General features: G+C 41.4%; 1 protein-coding gene across 2 annotated transcripts in view; it reads left to right on the top strand.

The window, feature by feature from the left end:
• LOC142583129 (hormone-sensitive lipase-like) overlaps nucleotides 1-20,284 on the top strand; it is a 50,792-nt gene that overhangs the window by 7,902 nt on the left and 22,606 nt on the right. For both annotated transcript variants that reach the window (XM_075693458.1, XM_075693459.1), the window contains exons 2-6: nucleotides 3,013-3,249; nucleotides 3,847-4,032; nucleotides 7,822-7,938; nucleotides 10,419-10,563; nucleotides 18,900-19,118. In XM_075693458.1, coding sequence (XP_075549573.1) covers nucleotides 3,013-3,249; nucleotides 3,847-4,032; nucleotides 7,822-7,938; nucleotides 10,419-10,563; nucleotides 18,900-19,118 — 904 coding nt within the window. The remainder of the gene's footprint in view (nucleotides 1-3,012; nucleotides 3,250-3,846; nucleotides 4,033-7,821; nucleotides 7,939-10,418; nucleotides 10,564-18,899; nucleotides 19,119-20,284) is intronic.

Raw genomic sequence — 20,284 nt, 5'->3', positions numbered from 1 at the left:
ATCTGTAATGATGACATAACTTTACCCATTTGTCAGATTTGACAATTTGTAGGAGATTGGGTAGTCAAGGAAAAATAAAGCTTTCACTGGAGGTATCGTTGAAACTAGCCTCCAGTGCTCCTAGCACTTCTTAAATAGAGAGATGCAAGACTTGTGCTTTGGTCCACTTGGCAACATAATTTTTAAATGATAGCAGCAGTGAAGATAGAAGCTTCTCTCGAGTCGTCAGTTTTCCGATTAAACGTATAACTGCTCTATGTATAAAGCAGCGGTATCTCATGAGTGAGTACTATTTTGATGATTGTGTTCGACTTATATCAAGGAGCAACTTCATTTCCCCTGTGTGGGTTGCTTTAATTTATCAGGGCTCAGGCAGCAAATGTACAAATTATTAGGAGCAATCGTTCCTGTTGTGTGGGGTTTTCACTCACACAAGAGCAAGCAGTCGATTTCAGACCGACCTTTTACTGAAGGTTGACTATAGTTGTGTACTCTTACATATAGAACCCTGTCTGTACAAAGGCCCTTATTCATTACTGTACAATAGCATGCAAAACTCAGCATTAGTGTACAGCCCTCTATACTTGCGGACAACTTTCTGTGGCTATGAAGGGAAAGCTACGGGGGCGGAGCTACTGCACATGTCTTACTCTGCCAAGTAGTCCGCCAGCGTTTGACAGTGCTTTTGGTTGTCCAGAACAAACGCTGAATCGACGCAGATTCCACGTGCAATGGTTTCGCATTTGCCCAGATGCGGAAGGGAAAAGCTGCAAAATAAGTAAACGTTTACATTCAGTGCTGTGTTTTATCTTACTTAAGTGTTACTGATAAGGTCTTTGTTTTCTTTTCCCCAGCTTAAACTAATGTGGATGAAAACACGAGACTCTTTTCAGAAGCGCTCTCACTTGTGCACGCTTTGCCTCCGTAGCTTTCCCTTCATTGCCACAGAAAGTTGTCCACAAGTATGCAGGAACTGTACAACGCGTGTGGAGGTTCCGACGCCAGTTAAATGCACACCAGACCACCTTGCTTGCACAGAAATGCTGATTGAAGTGTGAGGAGTATGAGAAATATTGAAGTATCAAGTATGAAGAGGCTTCTGCATGCTTCTTGACCTGACAACCATTGCATCACGAGCGTGAAGAATGGAGTGAAAAACAAACCAGTTGCCTGCTGCTATGAGTAAAACCAAGTGCTCCCTGTACAATAGGAACTTGCTCCTTTTCACATTTGTGAAGCTGCTGCTTTCCTGTATAGCATGAGCATCAGCCTGGCTAGTACTAAAAAAAAAAAAAAAATTAGGGGGATTTACGTGCCAAAACCACAACCTGATTATGAGGCAGGGTGTAGTGGGGGATTACAGAATAATTTTGACCACTTGGGGTTTTTTAATGTGCACCTAAATCTAAATAGGTGTTTTTGCATTTTGCCCTCATGAAAATGTGGCCAAAATGGCCAGGATTTGATCTCGCGACCTCTTGCTTAGCAGTCAACACCAAAGAACCACAGTGGGTACAGCTAGTATTGACGCCAATAAATGTTCATAATAACGTATTTGCACGATCTGACTTACAAAAGCTGGGAACTAGGAACCAGGTGCATGTTTTATATATTTCAATTTTGTTTTTCAGTACTTCTACTAAAAAATAGCAAATTATTGCTTTCATTTGTTATCTTTTAGATGCTTCTCTGATGTTTGACATAAGAATTCTGAAGAATTGTCCAAGTAATTGTTGCGGCTATGCATCCATTCAAAGCATCAGTGATCAGGATGTAATTTTATGCATTGCAGTATACATTGCGACTACTACGTCTTGCACAATTGCACCAAAAATGAGCACATTTCTAGCTGTAACGAAAAATTAAGTTGATGGTCATGACATGACGTTTTTTTAGCCTCTTAGTGAATTTGTTGTTGCAAGTTTGTTGTATTCAAGTGTTGAGTTTAGTTAGCCTCTGAGTGCCACCACTCTGTAGAAAAAAATAATTGCAAAATATTTAAAATTAATTGTTTCATATAACAGAGATGTTTACCCACATTGAGTGTTCTTGCCCAAGTATTATCTAATGTTAGCAAAACACGTACTTCGCTGTGTGTTGTAGCATATCTGCTGAAAAAAGTCGTTAAAATGTCACTGTTCTAAAGAAGTGTTGTGAGGCAAACACGCAGCATTGTTGATTGAACTTCAATGAACAATACGATAAACTATAGTAGTTGTACTCAGCCATGTATTGGAAACATCTTACTTACCTTAGCTTACTCCATAATATGGTTGTATGGTTGGATCATAGGGCTTCTCTGTAATGATCTTCTTGCTGGCTACCAGTGTAATTTAGTAAGCGAAGTTGAGAAACACACCTGGCAGTAAATGTGACTTTGGCCAGTTTGATTTTCTGGGAAACAAGCAAAACAAGTAGTACTTCTGTTTGTTGCCACAGTGTTCCATTCAAGCCCGTTCTTGTGTTTTCTATTTGTGAAACCTTGGCGGCGGATGTTCCACATCTGCCGCCAAGTTTTGTGAGTGGTGGTGTTGGCTAACACTCCCAAGGTTAGTTCTAGCAGTAACACATAAATACCCAAGAAAGTGGATGGGGAAACGACGCCACAGTAGCTTGGTTGGTTAGAGCATCACATGCGTAACGCGAAGACGTGGGATTGTTCCCCACCTGTGGCAAGTTGTTGTTTCATCCACTTTCATTGCCATTAATGTATAATTTGTTTAATTCAATTAGTAAGTTCAAGTAATTCCCCTATGTGGTCCTTGGTGTCATTGTTTGTTGGCTTCTCATGAAGCTGAGGACTTAGTGCTTTTTATGATAAGCTTTTCATTGTGGCAGGAAGAAAGGGTTGGGGTTAGAGGGTGTTGGAGGATTGGGCAGGAGAGGTGGCAGTTAATTTGTCCCTTTAATATTGTAGCTTTTGTAGTAAGTCATCTGTGAATTCATTTATCCTGTGCAAATCCCACTGATGCATATAGCAGTGTTAAGGCTGGACTTCTGTCTCCCTTTCAGTTTTGCGATGCTATCAGGCGTACACTACGCAAAGGCCATGCTGTTTTGTCAGCCTACAGGGACCACTATTACCAAACTGGAAGCAACTTTGGAAGTACCACAACATTGATCTGGAGGTTCGGAAAGTACAGCATGGATTCAGAACTACGCGCCAAGCAGATGGTGGAGATGCGCAAGAATGTCCACACCGATTTTCTCAAATCTATGTGGTCACTCAATGAGCAGGTTCTTCTTAAGGTATGTGCTCCTACCTCACTCCAGTAGTTTTGCGTTTTACTTTCAACTTTACTTTTAAGCCTTTGCTTCCAACTGCCCTCTTTGATAGTTAAATTGAGTAGAAAGTTGACTCTGGCAAATACTTTGTCTATTAATCATTTTAAAATATCTAAGAGCTTATGTAGGATAGGAAACTAAGTGTTTTAATGCACTTCTAATCAATCACACAAGTATTCATTTTCATCCATAAAGTAGGAAAAATTTGCTGCAAGTTGACCAGTGCAATTTACTCTAAAGTTGTGTTCTAATTATGCAATGTAGGTAAATCAATGTTACTCCTTCAGTGAGATTGTGCATCTGCCGAGCTTTGCCCCTTTCCTTGAATCTTTTATACGAGAGTATTGCACGAGAGCCTATCATGCAAGGCACAGAAACATTGTTGTCACTTGCAACATTTGAAGTGTGTCTCTAGGACAAGAAGGCTTTGGCAGCACAGAATAAACTCTCACTATAGTGTTTGCCTTGTTCAATTTGCGCTAGCTTTGAACTTTTTTATTTGTCAAGAGAAGGAAGAAGCTTGTCCCTGTGTCATACCTGCCTTTTATTTCCTGCTTATAGAAAGTGAACAAGTTTATTTCTTCATCGCTGCAAGTTTGCTGCGATGTGGTGGTTCCTATTGAACGTCTGGGCCTGCCAAAGATCGACAACCCGTCCACTCTTGTAGAGATCCCATTTCCCTCAGCACATGGTCCCCCTGCTCCTGTACGATGCCGGTTACTGTCATCTGCAGTTAGAGATGGAATGGTAAGCTGTGACTGCTTAATATGCCATAACATCGTAATGAGTTGTAGCAGTGTGAGTAAGTGTTTAACCCTTTGGCTCCTGAATTATTTTTGAAGAAAATGTTACCACATTATTGATTTTAAAAAAATGCCTGATGGAATCGGCATATTAAATAAATGCCAAAAACAAATTCACAGCGATATATTTATTTGGAGAACAACATTAATGTTTCTTTTAATGCTTAAAGGGCCCCTCACCAGGTCTGGTCATTTTGAGCTGACAAGCGCAGAGCATACATTGCATGGCAACTATCGTGTCTGCAATGTATTACATTGCTATGCGACGTGGAAATATTTGAAATTTCAAACCAAACACCGTTTTTTTCTTCTCCTCGCGGCCGCCGCGCTTCAAGTCGGATGTCCAGGCCGGACGTAGTCGTGCCCCTGTGCCTATGTAGTCGTGTCCGCAGTGTGACGTCGCTCATGGTGACACGTGACTTTGAGAATTAGTCAAGACAACATCTGTTATCTGTGCAATCTTTTGCTTGAATTGACAAATTGAAGTTTAGAGAAATAATATAACACGGAAACGGAATGTCTGCGTGTATTTTTGTTTTACTTCGCACCGAAGCAGGAGAAATGTACTTCTGCATGATCTGCTTGTTCCCACGGTTGTGCGGTCCCGTGCGCAGGTACCGAAACTATGCCATTTTCTACCGTGTTTCAGCGCGTGATCATGCTCTGCGATCCACTTGTTCTGCCTCAGTATTCGTGTAGCACTGAATGTACTGCTAGTCATGTTTCCTTGTGTACAGTGCACAAAATCGTGCACTGTGCGAACGAGACAACAGCTTGTGCGCAACGCCATTGGTGCAAATGCGTAGCGCCAAGAAAAAAAAAGAGGAAAAGAAGAAGAAGAAGAAGGCGGGGCTCGTGACGGCGGGTCTGGTATGGGAGAACGCATTTTGCTTATGTAGGCTAGACGGGGCGAGTGGAGAGAGTGCCTTGCTTGGCAGTGGAGCCCTCCTGCTGAAATTATGGGTTCGCGGCACCGAGATATTCCTCTTGGCTATTAATGAGGCGATTTGGAAAATTTTTTGCGGCAGTAGGCTTCTCAGAGGACGTGTAACAACTTCCAGTGTGTAACCAAAATTTGCTATGGGGCCTTGCGAGGGGCCCTTTAAGAAAGTTGGCTACACCCCACTGCTTGAAGTTGGCTTTTACAGCATCAATAATGTAGCAAAAAAAAAGTGAACATCCCAGAAACGAATTCCATGAGAGTTGTGGCACAGCCGACTGCCACGTGGGATCACATTTAGTCATATAGGAAAGCCTCATTTAGTGTGGTCTGTATTAATGGCTTTACTTTGCGTGCTGCCTGCCAACACCACTTTTCTTATTGCCAATTTTAAAACTGCTTCCACCGTGATTTCAAATTTTTGCAGCACCATCTGTGACAGAAAAACATAACCAACTGTGTGGACTTGCTCGGGCTACCACAAATTGGCACTCTTTCCACCGTGGATTAGCTCAGCTTGTCCACAGCAGATGGTGTGCAAAATCGTCTATGGGAGATAAAGGGTTCAACCTTCAAGGCTAACTGGCAGCTGCATAACATTCTGCTAAATGAGTTTCCGAAAGTGACAAATTGACATGCATCTGAATTGTAGCATGAAGCTACAAAGGAAACCCATACGGAAAGGAGGCCTCATAGTTTAAGGAAACTTCGTCGTGGTCCGTGATTCGAACCCGGGACCAACGCCTTTTCGGGGTGGTCGCTCTACCCTCTGAGCTAACCAGGAGATCAGCAGATCGCAAAGCGAGGGCAAATGAACCGACAACTCGAGTATCATGAAAGGGAAGAATTTACATCTACCCGAATTGTAGCATGACAAATGAAACCTATTTCCTTCTCCTTGCGGGCTTCCACAGAACTAATTTTCCATGAATGAGTTTCTGTGGAAACCTTCCACGAAGTATAAATGACAAAGCTTTGTTCATTTTCTCTCATGTGCACTTAGCTGGACGCAAGCATGGGTAGCTCTTGTGAAGCATTTTACGTGTGCATAAATTCACCATTTGTCAAAGAGGTTAGTGCAAGCAGCAATAACGAAGTGCTGATGACAAAGCGCTGATGATTTTTGCAAAGGGGGGCGCGAAGCATTGCGGAAGAAAGGAGACCTGGACAGGAAAGATGCTCACTTGCAACTAAGTATATTTTTCAAAAACAAACCACCAAGAATGTTATTGCGCATGCGCTGCCATCGAGAAATGTGAAAAAAAAATTGCTATTTTTCTATTAAGAAATTGTATAAAATTTATTTTAAAAATTCTGTAAACAATGTTCCTGGTGGTTTGCTTCTGAAAATATACTTTGTTGCAAGTAAGCGTCTTTCCTGTCCAGGTCTCCATTTTTCCACAATGCTTCTGCGCATAATTTTGCAAAAACCATGTCAGACCAACTAGCCCAAGAGCTTGCTATTCTAAAGAGCTGATGCTTGCAAAAAATCTTTTCTTTTGTCCCATGCATTGGGGGCATGTTAAAGCTCCCCTGGTGGTCAAAATTAACCCTGATCCCCCCCACTATGACGTGCGTCATAATAAAATTGTGGTTTTGGCGCATTAAACTCCAAAATTAAGTTCAATTAAAACTCCTTATAGTGAAGCATTCTTTGCCTCATTGAGACAATTTGGGGCAGGTAGCTTTCTGCGTCACTACACTCCAAGTATGTTCAATAAAAATAAATGCATGACCTACGCTGGAATTGAACCTTTGTCTTCCAGCACAGCAGTGTAACCATTAGACCACATTTGCACATATACATCCCTCGTGCCAAAGCTGACTTAGCTATTTGAAGTGTTTGGCACATGTGTCATATGCCAGTATTTCACATTCTTGTGACAGCTAGCGCTTTGAGATGCTGCCTTAGACTGCACTGTCCTGGGCATTGGCCCACATTTCCAGTCCTGTCCTAATACTATAGCAGCTCATTAGGCTGTACGACATTACACCGCCTTCCAGGTTGAATAGGTTTTAATGTTTCTTCACTGGAGTACAGATCCAATTGTTGCTTTAATGTAGAGGACATGACGTAGATGTAGGTAGGCATGATTGCATAGCGCTTAGTTGCAGATGATGTCACAATTTGCGCTTCTCTCGCTTGTGAACGTCCACTACGTAGAACCCGACACTTGGCATGTCATAAAGTCAGGTTGAGTGGCCAGAGTACATACCATGCTGTCGTCGTCACACAATCGTTGTCACCGCCATCATTGCCTTGTCGCTGTCAGCACTCACTATTAACACAAACACACAACTGTACACCTTGCACAAACATGCTAGATCACATGGTACAACTTTGTAAAACCCCCAATGATTCTGGATAGGCAGCTTCCTGGAAAGTGCTTTGCATAATATCGATTCTCACATTGCAAGGAATTTACATAATTTCTTGCCTTGTTTTTGTAAAATGCATGAATGTAGTAGCTTATCTAAATGATTTTTTGTACAAATAAACAAATACATTTTTTTTGTGCACTTTTAGAGCTTGTAAAGCAGACAGAAGCATACAGAGAAGCGTTCGAGCGTAATTATCCTGGTTATAGGTTACTACCATTTTTTTTGTTAAAGAGGTTCTAGTTCAAGCCAGGGCAAGGCTAGCGCTTGAAAGAGCTGTTATTTATGGCCTTTTCGCTTTTTTTTGTTGCTGCAATAAATAGTGCTTGCTTGGCTGGAATTGAAGGTCATGCCCAAAACCTTGTTTCTTTCTTGTTTGCTTTAATTTTGTTTCCTTTTCTCTTTTGCATTCAGCAATCACTGCTGCCAAGCAACCTCGTCAGCTCGTCTGATATCCTGCCACCTTCTCATGGTCTCATATTGCACTTTCATGGTGGTGGCTTCATTGCCCAATCTGCTGAGTCCCACGAGGTGTGTATAGAGACTACATATTAAGACTGAATGCAGTCCAGCAGGACTTGAAATTTCTTTGTGAGTCGCATCTTTGACCTGAATAATCAGAACAAGGTGTCTACCCCTAGAGAATACCTGAAAAGCATGAAGGAAATCTTTAGAGAATATGCTCTTCTGAAAAAAAAAAGGGAAGAAAAAGGTAACAGGAGAACAGGCAGAGAATTCTAGCCCTATTCACTATCGTAAGGGAAACTTACTTCTTAATATTTATGGTGGGATGTTTAACACCGTAACAAAGAAAAACGTTTTTCTGAGCATATAAAATCTATAACTTGATGTGTCTCCTAGTTGACAAAGTGCTACACCTAGCCAAAATGCTTAACACATGTGGTTCAATTATTCATCTCATTATGCACCATGCCGGGCTTATTTAGGACTCACGATAAGGAATTGTTAAAAATAATCGGCTGGCACAGTTCATCACTATTTTACAAAACACCATTTCACCTTTCTTAGAGCAGCACTGGTTGTGGGTCCACAAGGAGAACTAGTCGGAGAAAAACCAGCAAAGACCAGGGAATGTGAATACATGAGGTTGGCGTACATCTTGCAAGGTCTCTTGCAAGGTCTCTTGCAAGTGAAGAACACTTTTGAATTGCAAATGTGACGAGATGCTACTTAAGAGAGTGATCTACACGGTTTGTGTGAAGCATTACCATCACTGGTACTTTTGGTATAGTTTTCTGCTGATTCGTTTTCTTTTTCATTCATTTAGCACATACATTCTGGAAGCAATAAGAAATATGCCTGTACGATTTCCTCAGGAGTATGAAAAAAAAAAGTTAGCCAGCTCCAAGCGAGCATGACCATTGTTATTAACATACGCCTCAAATTATAATTGGGAATGGCTTTAGTTTCACTCTGCACTATCTATTATGCTCTTGGCTACTATTCAAGAATTGGTTGAGCTTAACAGTGCTCATGTTAAGACTTAGAAACAAGGTACCTAGAATAAGTGCAGATGGTTTATAATTACTAAGCATACTGTGACTAAATGTTCTTGCTGTGTGTTTTGCCATAAAGCAAAAGCTTTTTCTTTTTTGGCAGTTTGATATACTATTTCGAATTTCTGTGATTTTGTTCATCTTACATTAGCATAGAGCAAAAATGTTGCTCGTACAGCTTAATTACTTGATGCCACAGGTTGCTTAACAGTGTTTAACAATGTAGTAACGACTTACTACATTTTTTTTTCTTAGCCACTTGTTTCAAACAGTTGTTATAAGCTTTGGCCTCATTTTGATGGATGAAATGGATAACCTGGCTCACATTTATAGGGTAGCTTTCTTAATTTGTTATTTTTTTATTTTGGAAGGATTTGTTGTGGGCACAGTTCTGTATGACACATAACATTTAATTGCATGTTGAGAGTTCTAAGGTTCTTTCATTAATAGTTAAAATAGGTTAACCTTGAACTGAGAAATTGTTTACTCAAGAACAACTTGGCGTTGGAGAGTTTTTCGAAGTTTTGTTTTAAACAAGAAAAATGCTTTTTTTACAAGACGCTGATATGCAACAAATAACTACAGTTACTTAAAATTGCACTACGCTGCTTTTCACTTCAGAAGCTCGATCTCATGTGAAAAATCTTTAAGCGCGGTGCAGCATGCAGGGCAACATAGCAATCCTTGCAGCAATAAATTATTTTCTTGCGACTTTTGCATTCTGTACACAGGGCACACATTTTGTGCTACTACTTCTTGGTCGCTGGTGAGTCATGGAAGTCCTGAAAGTGTCTTCCCGAAAGCTGATCTCAAAAGTCATTCTCATCTCTGTTGCCAATTTCGCTGTCATCACTATCAAGCTCCAATACATGTTAATTGATAGTGTTGTCACTCTGCTCCAGCAATGCCACACTTTCGCTATTTGTCAAAGATTTTTTGCCTCTTCGCAGAATCTGTGTTCAGAAGTTTGGTGCAGTTTGCGCCAAAATTAAGAGTTTCCCACTGCCAGAAAGTTGCATATCTATTGCACCACACGCTCCCCACTTTTCTGTCTACAAAAAACCATAGTGGTGCCATTTAGAAAACAAACATCTCACTATCATTCACAAGCTTTTTTTTCTTCTGAGAGATGACGGTGCACATTCTGCTTGATGAAAAATATATTTCCTTTGAATCTGGCTTATCTACGTGGGGGCAGACTCGTGCGTCTGTAGATGCGCTCCCCAGTTGAGGGGTTAACAATCTGCAACGGTTTTAACAACAAAGATGTTGCTTTGGGACGAAAATACCGGAATCAATATTTGTGAATGTTCAAAGGTATTGTGTGTCTAAGTTTTTTAAAGCCAAATCTGCTTTGTTTCTCAACTCTATCCTGGGGCACACAGCACAGTGCTTTCTATGTTGGTCACGGTGAATGAATAGCAGTTGCTTGAGCCCCTCTCTTTATCACACATTTCTTTTACACTGCGTCTACTCTTGTTTTTCTGTGTTCAGATTTACTTGAGGGACTGGGCTCGCCTGGTTAATGTACCAATCCTCTCAGTGGACTACTCCTTGTCGCCAGAGAGCCCTTATCCACGGGCATTGGAAGAAGTGACCTTTGTGTATGGCTGGGTTCTCAACAACTGCCACAAGCTAGGTACGCTCGCCTTTCGTGTGTTTCCCTTGGGTGTTTCGTGAGCACCCATCTTTGTCTGTGGTATTTTCTGGTATCAAGAAATACACCGGGTGTGTATTGTTGGACATTGGATGAAAACTACTGAGTGAGTAGTGAATTTGGCTTCCTAGTACGGCGATTGCAACCTGTTCCCATTGTCAAGTGAACCTCACTGGTGTCTATCGGTATCACAGTGTTTATGCAAGTTTCACCTTATGACACTTTGAGTAACGGGTTGTAAGTTTTGTACAAAGCTGTTTTTACTGCACTCGACAAAGAAGATCTTTGGGTCACATAGACACAAGGGAAAAGAAGATCTGGCTTTGTTACTTGAAGTCGAAAAAAGAATTGGATTTTCTGTTTGGACTTCAGTTTAGCTGTAAAATACATGTAGTCCTTATTTGAACTACTGGTGCAGGGATGATAGTGCGATCAATTTACCCTTACAAAAACCATGTAGGAGTAATAATAATAAGAAAGACAGACAGTTCATTGCTTGTTTGTGGGCTCAGTTTGAAGAAAGTTTGCCACTGGGATAATATGTTCACGACGGACCAAGAAATTGTTTTGTTTCACTGACATGTTTTATAACAAGTAGTTGCTCTCTACATAAAGTGTGTTATGTATAGCACATATAGATTGGCTCAGAGAATGATAAAACAGGGGGCAGTTAGAAGTAGCAGTGAAAATCTTTAAAAGAATTGAGATAATGCTTGCTGTCAGAGGCATGCAGCATGAGCACATAAAGTACATATTAGAAAACACTGCATTTGTCACATGTTACTTATTGGGAAAAAGCTCTTGATTCAATCTGTATGCTTTACTGAAAAGTGTTTGTAGAGGTAGGAGTAGGCATACAATTTAGGTAGGTTCCTCCTCCTCGATAGGATTTGAAAAAGTAATGTCTTTCTTGTGTGCAATGCACTCTACTGCAGAGTACAGTAGCTGAGCTTATGTTGCATTCAGTTCTATTCGTTGCACCGTGTCTGCTGTTTAGTAGATGTAAAAAAATTGCATAAGGTCATGTTGACTGAGCTTTTGGTGAGACCTTTCCTTTTTATTGATCTGCCTACCTGCATGCACTCTGATGTCCTATTTTCCTTGAAATACTGCGTAATACTTTCAGTATTTAGTAAGAAGGAACAAAATTTATGTATCCTTAGGTGCTGCTCTACAGTTCCCGAATTGAAGGAACATAGAGCGGGTGCGTTGTCCTTGGGTAACGTCGTACTGCGCTCTTTAGCTTATTGTTCTTGCAGTTCCACTGTGTTACTAATCGGTACTTTTCTGCTTTCCTTCATTACTGATAAGTATGTACATGCAATGACTTATCTTTTTTTACTGTGTCATCTTACGCACTTTTTCACTTTTTAATGCAACTGTTGCTACTGTTTGTTTTGAAACAGTTTCTCACCAAACCTGCCATGGTGGCTTAGTGGTTACCATGTTCCACTCCTGTGTGAAAGGTTACAGGTTTTATTGATTCTTTTCTGTGGCATGGGCATTATAATGAAAATGTAATGCAAAAATACTTGGTAAAATTTAATTCGGCATCTTTCCCCCACTCCCAGACTACAGTGTGGTTCATAACCCAAGTGCTGGTTTGGGTTACTAAGAGGTCATTCAATCAACCAATGAATCAACTTTTGACTTAATATGCCTTAGTTGCACTTCTGTCTGTTATGATGAGCTTCATTCCAATTTGCAGGTGGCTTGTCTCATTCTGGTTAGATGACATGGAAAACAAGTAAAGCTACACTGTGTGTGCGTGCTTTCATTGGTCACTTGTATAGACCGTTTCATCGGGCGAGGAGGATAGGGCGTGCGGAGAGCCTTTCCTCCTCTCTGGCTTGGGCGATCCGGCGCGGCGCTGCTTGAAAGTATTGCTGTCGCGTGCTGCGGAGCGATTTTGAGATGTTTTAGATGGTATTTTGTGAAATTTACGCCGTGTCCGTTCATATAAGGTCGTCAGGGAAGCCTTTCGGTGCATCGGGGACTACAGTAGGCGGAAATATCTTTTGGGAGCGAAGAAATGTGACGCGTTTTATAAGCCGCGGTGTACGCACATTATCAGTCGCGGTGTGTGTATGTGTTGTGAACTATTTTACTTATATCGGTTTTAATTGAACAAAGAAACCCGGTTTCTCTGTATTAGCAGCATGAAATGGTAAATCTGCTCAATATCTGATCGCTTGGCGTAGGGAGCAAAGCATAAACATAAGAGCGCGTGCTCGTGCACGGCCAACCTAAGGCAACCACGAAACATCTAAGCGGCAGGCGCAGTCAAATATTTGTGATGCACCGGCATCGTTCTCGCGCATTTCAAGTCTAGTAGGCTTCAAATTACCATATGTCTACGCTAGCCTTCCTGCATGAGGTCGATGGCGCTGCTCAACACAGTGATCACTGTGGTTTGTGAACCAGCACGGTACATATGTAAGCTGTGCGCTTCGGCATTGCCTTTTTTGCCTGCATACAGCCATAATATATGAAGGATCGCATAAAAAGAATGCGATGCCTATTTCTGAGGACAAAATTTCCGTAATGCGTGTGAGTGCGTCGTAGTGAACGGAACAAACGCAACCGAAAAAGAAATTCGGTTATAATCCTCTTTCTCGAAAAAGCAAGAGAAAACGGGCTAACGCCGCAATAGGGCCTCGCATAGTCACGCCGCACAATGTTTATAAATGTATAACCGCTGATGCGGTATGCTTGGACCATGCGGTATATAGAACAAAGATATATGTAATCCAGCACTTACCACTGCTTAGGACGCTCGCGCAGTTCGTAAACAGTCCCTTTGCTGGACAAGCGTAATTCAGACTGTAAGGTATGCTGCTATCACTTGCCAAAACTATTTTATTCAGGTGCGGAAACCTCACCCATCGAACCAAGTAGTCACGCAATGTAACCTGCGGCGAACAGTTTGAACGCTTGCCAAAGTATAACATCACAGCTCCTATCGTAGCAGAACGGTACCCACGATCACGCTGTTATGATCGTCGCGTATGTTTCCGCAGCTTAGAAATAGAGGATAATACTGCACTAAGGTCACATTAGTGACTGGAACATTCAGAAATACACAATTCATCTCCGAGGCTGATTGCAGACTCGAATATGCATGCACACATCGCGTTGCGTGTTCTGTCCACCTCAACGCCAGCAGAAATTCCGGCCATGATGCCTTAAACCACTTCAGCACGTCTCACAGAACCGTTTACTACGTAGAAGACGCACGTCATACTAAACAGATCGCACGACCGCGAAAACAAACGCCAGAAACTGCCGCCAAGCGTATACCTGCCATGCAAAAGACCGCTTTCACCCAAGCCAGTATGGCGCTGCTCATAGGCGGCGCCACTGCGTTCGCAATATGGCGGCGCCTACGAAAAAACGGTCTATACTGCATTTTTACTGGCATTATTGGGAACATTGCTTTCTTGAGTCTCTTCGTACCTTATTATCTGAGAAATTAAGCACACAACTAACTCTTGCCAATATATAGCTATCCTCAGACCTTTGTGTGACCTCAAGAGTAGCAGCGAGCTCTTTACTTTGACTAACGCATTGTTATCTGCAGACATTTGAGACAATGGTGCACTCATGCGTCTTTTGCTGTAGGCACCTTGATAAGCCTCTTGCGTGAAGGAGAAATGACCTTTGCATTTAGGGTTATGCTTTGGAGAAGGCCCAATGTGCAGTCTGCCGTACTTCCAATACCGTGGAACAGTGATGATTGTATGGTGCCTGTTTATGTATCGATAAAGATGTCACAATCAATCTGTTAAGCCATGAATGTAACATGCCTGGTTCGTACAATACAAGACGTTGTTGAGGGCCTCCATTGTTTCGGTTCACTGATAAGATGGGCGATAGCTCAGCGAGGAACTGGAGTGCCTTGCTCTGAATAGGCTCAATGGTAGGGTGGGTCAGGGCCCTGGCATGTGCTCTGCTATGAAATGCTTTCCATCTACCATGCTGTGTGTTTATTATTGAAGCTTATTCACAGAATCTTGTGAGCTGATGTTTGCATTTGAAGTGTGCACATTGTAAAGTTGCAAGTACTTTCTGCACTAATAAAGCAGCAGCTAGGGCAGCCTCATAATATAGTTCATGGTGGAATAAATCGGCATATATATATATAGAGAGAGAGCAGTAATAAAGAAAACTGTGTGCAATCCAAGATAGCATGTTTAGATTAGGAGCTTCAGCACTTGTAGTGGGCTCTTCTGTAAGGTCGTACCTTTTCTGTGTACCACTTAATTTTCTTTATTATGAGAGGGACCTTGTGCTATACCTACTGGCTGTTTCAGTTTAATTTCCTTTAATCAGCAAATTTAAGCTATTGTAATAGCTTAGCTGTTGTTGCTGTGATAGCTTTTGACTGTTCCTAGTTCTATCCGTAACTCCTTCTACTGTTGTCTTACATTAGTTCAACTTCCTAGAGGCATAGACTTTTTATTTAAATATCAGAAGTTTCAATTGACCAAATTTGAATTAAGTATGGCTGGAAACTAAAAATGGAGTTAATATAGAGAGCAGTAAAAAAAAAAAAAGCGTTTTGCCAGCATCATCTGTGTCGTCGTCGTTCGCACCACACAAATTTGGACATATCAGTACCTTTACACCACAAAGCTATCGTTTGACTTAGACAATCATTCACTGATAGTGTCTGCCAAATTTCTGACTATTCATACCTTATCGGTGTCCTGTCATCAGCTGTGTTTAGCTGTTCTAATGTGTGAAGCCAAAAAGCTGTAATTAATTGTAAGCCTTGGTTGAATTAAAGGGGTTCAAAGTGCCATAAAATCTGTGCAAGCCAAAAACGAGATTTGTTTGAATAAACATAAATTTTGGATTACCAGTGTTTGAATAATTGTCAATTAACTGTATTTCAGCTTCTTGAGCCACACTTCTTGTGCAACTTCAAATGCAGTGATATATAAAATATTGATAATGTTCTAGTTGGGACAGGTTGGCACATATTGAGGCATGCAAACCCAAGAGTGCACCTCAGACAGAAAAGGAACCACAGGTTTCATGCTGACCACCAAACAACACTAACAACTATAGTTCAGAAGGTCTTGTTGCTGGTTGAGTTGGTATTGTTAGCTGCGCATTAGTGTTTTGGTGGAAAAGGAAACCCCCACATAAAGAACTCATGCATGCACAGATGCCGCTAATGACTGTTTTGGTAGAGGTGCTTGTCGCATATTCTTTCTGTCTTTTCATTTTCTTTGAAATAATTCACATTCAGCTAACAACCAAATGTCTCGTTTCTAAAAGCAGCCTCGAAAGGCATGTGGAAACACATAAGTGAATAGGAATACCAGCATGGTGTTCTATTTCTTTCATCACTAGTGCCTAGGAAAGGGAGCTGATACATTCACATGCCAACGTGTTGAAAGAGCTCTAACATGCACACTGTTTGCAGTATTTTGTCGTTATTTTATGCTCATCTAAGAAGTGCAGTTTGTACCTCTGTCAGCAGGCAGCAAAATATAGGCGACTCATGGTTAAGAATTAGTCTAACCACAGTAATGTAAGTTAAGTGAGTGTGGTGGTCTTGTATTATCTAGGTGTCCTTGGATGCTGCATGATAACAAAACGATAAATTCTGCACTGCATATAGTGCTTTATTTTTTGGGGGCATGCAATGTGTTTAGGGTTCATGAAAGAAGAAGGGGGAAAGGGACAAAATCTAAAATTATGTGCACACGGTGGTTGTCGTAGTTGATGGGGCCATCACTGGAGATTACCCACTGCAAAGATGATCAGTAGGTTTTTGCATTGGTGGCTAAAATGTTGCTCTGTAGAAACATGAACATTTGAGCCAACTGTACATAGTAAAGAGCAAAATTAATGTCCCTTTGCTGACAGGTGGGCAATAAACATTTGGCTTAATAGTGCCTGACTCATTGATTTTCCTTGACTGCCTATAAAGCATCTCTATGGCTTGAGTGGCTACAGGATAACAGTGTTACAGTTTATTTCTGACTGTGAGCTGAAAGGTTTGGATGGTAGGTGAGATAATTGGTTGTGATCATACTATCTCGGTGTCCATTGATATTTTTGGAGACGGATATCAACGGCCTCGTTGTGTAATGGTGCCATCTTGCCTTCACTGATCCTGTCGTGTGTCTCACATTTTTGCAGCGTGTACTGTGAACAATGCAGCTGCATACTGAACTATGCGTAACGATTATTATCGTCAGGCTATGGGAGTTATTCAACAGGCTAGCAGAAATTAGAACATTTAACGAATGAATTTTGAGTGTGCACTGACTAAGATAGAAACAGCTTTTGTACAGAATGCATATGAATGCATGTCAGCATACCTGGTGTTGTGGTTTAGGGGCCACATTTTAAAGAGAGGGCATATCTTTGACCCACAACAATACTTGTCATCTGTATTGCTTGCGTTTGCTTTCTTCAAAAATTCTGTGCCCTTTACTTTCCTGTCAAAAATGCTTTGTCATGCTCATACCAGGCATGTCATGAGAAGCCAACAAAGACGCCAAGGACAACACAGGGGAAATTACTTGCACTTGTTAATTGAATTAAAGAAATGATGAATTACTTGCCGCAGGTGGGGAATGATCCCACATCTTCCATTACGCACGCGTGCGTAATGGAAGGACGTGGGATTGTTCCCCACCTGCCGCAAGTTGTTTTTTGGTGCACCTTCGTTTCCGAATAATTTATCATTTCTTTAATTCAACTAATAAGTGCAAGTAATTTTTCCTATGTTTTCCTTGATGTCTTTGTTTGTTGGCTTCTCATGATGTGATTAATAAAAATTGGGCCCCTCGGTTAACCCCCCTTTCTTCTTGTTCATACCAGGCGGCATTCATGACCAGTAAGTACCGGCTGGGCAGAAAAAAAAAAGGCATACAGGATAGGTGATGGTTATTGTTGTGGGACAAAGGCATGCCGCAAAGGGTGTAAACTGTTCATAGAGTGTATAGCATTCTATTGATTAATTTGGTTTTGGCTTTAATTTCTGCTGTGGGGGCTGCATTCCTAAATGGCTGGAATGCAAGTACACACATATCGTGCTTTGAGGGATGCACAATCAGAGAGGCCCAACTGCATACCTTGTTTGTGCTTGTCTGTATCCCCCGCGTTTTCTTAAGTCTTACAGTAACACTGTTTACCACATTACGTTGGGAACCTTGATTTCTTGTCCTGCGCAATCAGCAACAAGTGAATCAATTATGAATTACGCAACCTGGTGTAGCTAAGCACTTGCTTCACAAGCTAGGGACGGTAGTTATGAATGAGACATTTACCCATTGGCAGTGCACAATCTAGACTCATAATAATTCAGACTCTCAGAATTTGGAAATTCCAGTTATTTCAAAACAAAGCTTACGATGAATTCGATATTACTGGCTTCCTAGGGCAATGCAGCAGCACCACACACAGCTGATGACAGGACATTCATAGAGCACGGATAGCCAAAATGTGTGCACATTCAATATTTTGGCTGCTGTGTATGTCGAGGGGCTCCTGCTATGATTATACACCATCTAGCTAGTGTCAAATGTGCAACACTCACTGTCCCACATGCTGCACTGTGCTGCAGTGGCTATGGCATTCTACTCTGGAGCACGAGGTTGTAGGTTCAACTCTGGGTGACTATTCTGACGGGATAGATATGCAAAAATATTAATGTAATGAGCTTCAGATGCACAGTAAAAAACATTAGGTAGCTAGGATTAATCCATAGCCCTCCGCTGTGGCACAGCTCCTAGCCTGGTGTTGCTGTGGTATGGTGAACACAATAAATAAATAAATAAATAAATAAATAAATAAATAAATAAATAAATGAATGAATGAATGAATGAATGAATGAATGAATGAATGAATGCACAACTAAACAAACAAACAAACAAACAAACATAAATTGATCAATCAGCTTTAGTGTCCTATATGTACAATATGCAGCTGCTCTCTTTCATCTCTGCCACAGAACAATGTAGTGGCTAGTCACTCACTTTTGCACGTAGTGAAGAATCGTCTCGTGACTGTGTCTGTTGTACCATGCTCTATTGAATAATAATAATAATAACAATAATAATAATAATAATAATAATAATAATAATAATAATAATAATAATAATAATAATAATAATAATAATAATAATTGCTTCATACAGGCTTGAATTATTGCAATAAAATGTGTAACACAGAACTTCACGCATGCTTGGGACGGAGTATGTGAGAGCTCACCCGCAATGAAAATGATTGCCTTCACATTTACTAGTGGGACTGCATGCCGATTTTCTCACGTCTCGATGTTGACGACTTTGCAGGTTGGACTGGCGAGCGCATCTGCCTGGCCGGCGACAGTGCGGGCGGCAACTTGTGCCTAGCGCTCAGCCTCAGGATGATACAGCTGCAGTTGCGACGCCCCGATGCCATGTTCTGTGCGTACACCCCAGTCATGCTCAATGCTCATCCGTCTCCATCCAAAGTTCTCACGTGCATGGACCCACTCATACCACTAGAGTTTCTTCTCACCTGCGTTCACGGTAAGCTTGCCATTTTATCAGAACTCTTATTATTTAGTGAGCAAGTTGGTTCAGCATGGCAAAACCTTAACGCGCAAGTGGTTAATTACAATGGCCAGTCCATGAGTGGTTGCTTATAGGGACCAAAGGAATGTATGATTTGTTTGGTTTGCTTTCCAGAAACCTCTCAATGTTAATTTTACACCAGAAGATTACTTACAGTAAAACCTTGCATCTAATAGGAAGCATTTTTTTCCAGACTTTAGCATGTCAAATTTGCACTCGTGTTGTATAGGGAACCAAACAATTTTCAGCCAAATGTGCAGTTCCAGTATTTTTAGTCGTGCCTGCTACGCTAACACACCACTTTCTGTGCTATCACGCCACCACATTGATTTTGTGGCGCTCTGCTTGTCAGAATCAGCACGATCACACAGTGTCGGGAACATGGAAGCAATGTTCAGAGGCTTTTAAAAGAAAAGTTATTCTAGCTGCCGAAAGCATCAGCCAACTGTGTCAAGAAATGTAATGGTTTTGTCAGCTGCTTTCAGTGCTGTAGTTATCACCTCACTTGACTTCCTGTCTGTCAGACTGTCCTGTCTGTTCCTCCTTGTTTTGATGTGACTTGAAGCTTCTTTAAAAAAAAGGCTTGAAGAGGGTTGCTTGCGGAAACAGATGTAACAAAAGCATGTTATGGCATTAGCATATCTTTGAAACCATACCACCCACACACCTTGCTGTGGTGTCGTTATGTAGAAGAAAGAAGCCATTACTCGACCAATCATGTGTCACATGTGCGGAACGCAATCAGTACTAAATTTAGCCTCGCAGGCAGCATTCAGAGAGGCATATCTCCACAGTACCTTTTCCATCCGAGCAAGAATGCTTGTGTTTGAAGCTCACTATGCTATAGTAAGTATAGTTTATCAAACTTGAACTGGTGTTCATCAGAAGTTGTAAGGCTGACAAATTTGCAATATGTTGAGAAACATGTCATGCTTGCTGGGCTATGTCCCTTTCACCCTTGCCTTCGACACGTACGGTCCAACAATGGCATGAAGAGACTTGGGCAGCAAGACAGAGGGACACACAACAGGGCAGTCTTGGGTGCCACCAGCAGGGGGAGGGGGTCATTTCTTTAACCCTAGTGCTCAAATATATTCTAGAAAACAAGTGGGCCCACTACG

Source organism: Dermacentor variabilis, chromosome 5 (assembly GCF_050947875.1).
Source record: "Dermacentor variabilis isolate Ectoservices chromosome 5, ASM5094787v1, whole genome shotgun sequence".
Lineage (NCBI taxonomy): Eukaryota > Metazoa > Arthropoda > Arachnida > Ixodida > Ixodidae > Dermacentor > Dermacentor variabilis.
This window is presented reverse-complemented; position numbering and strand designations above follow the sequence as displayed.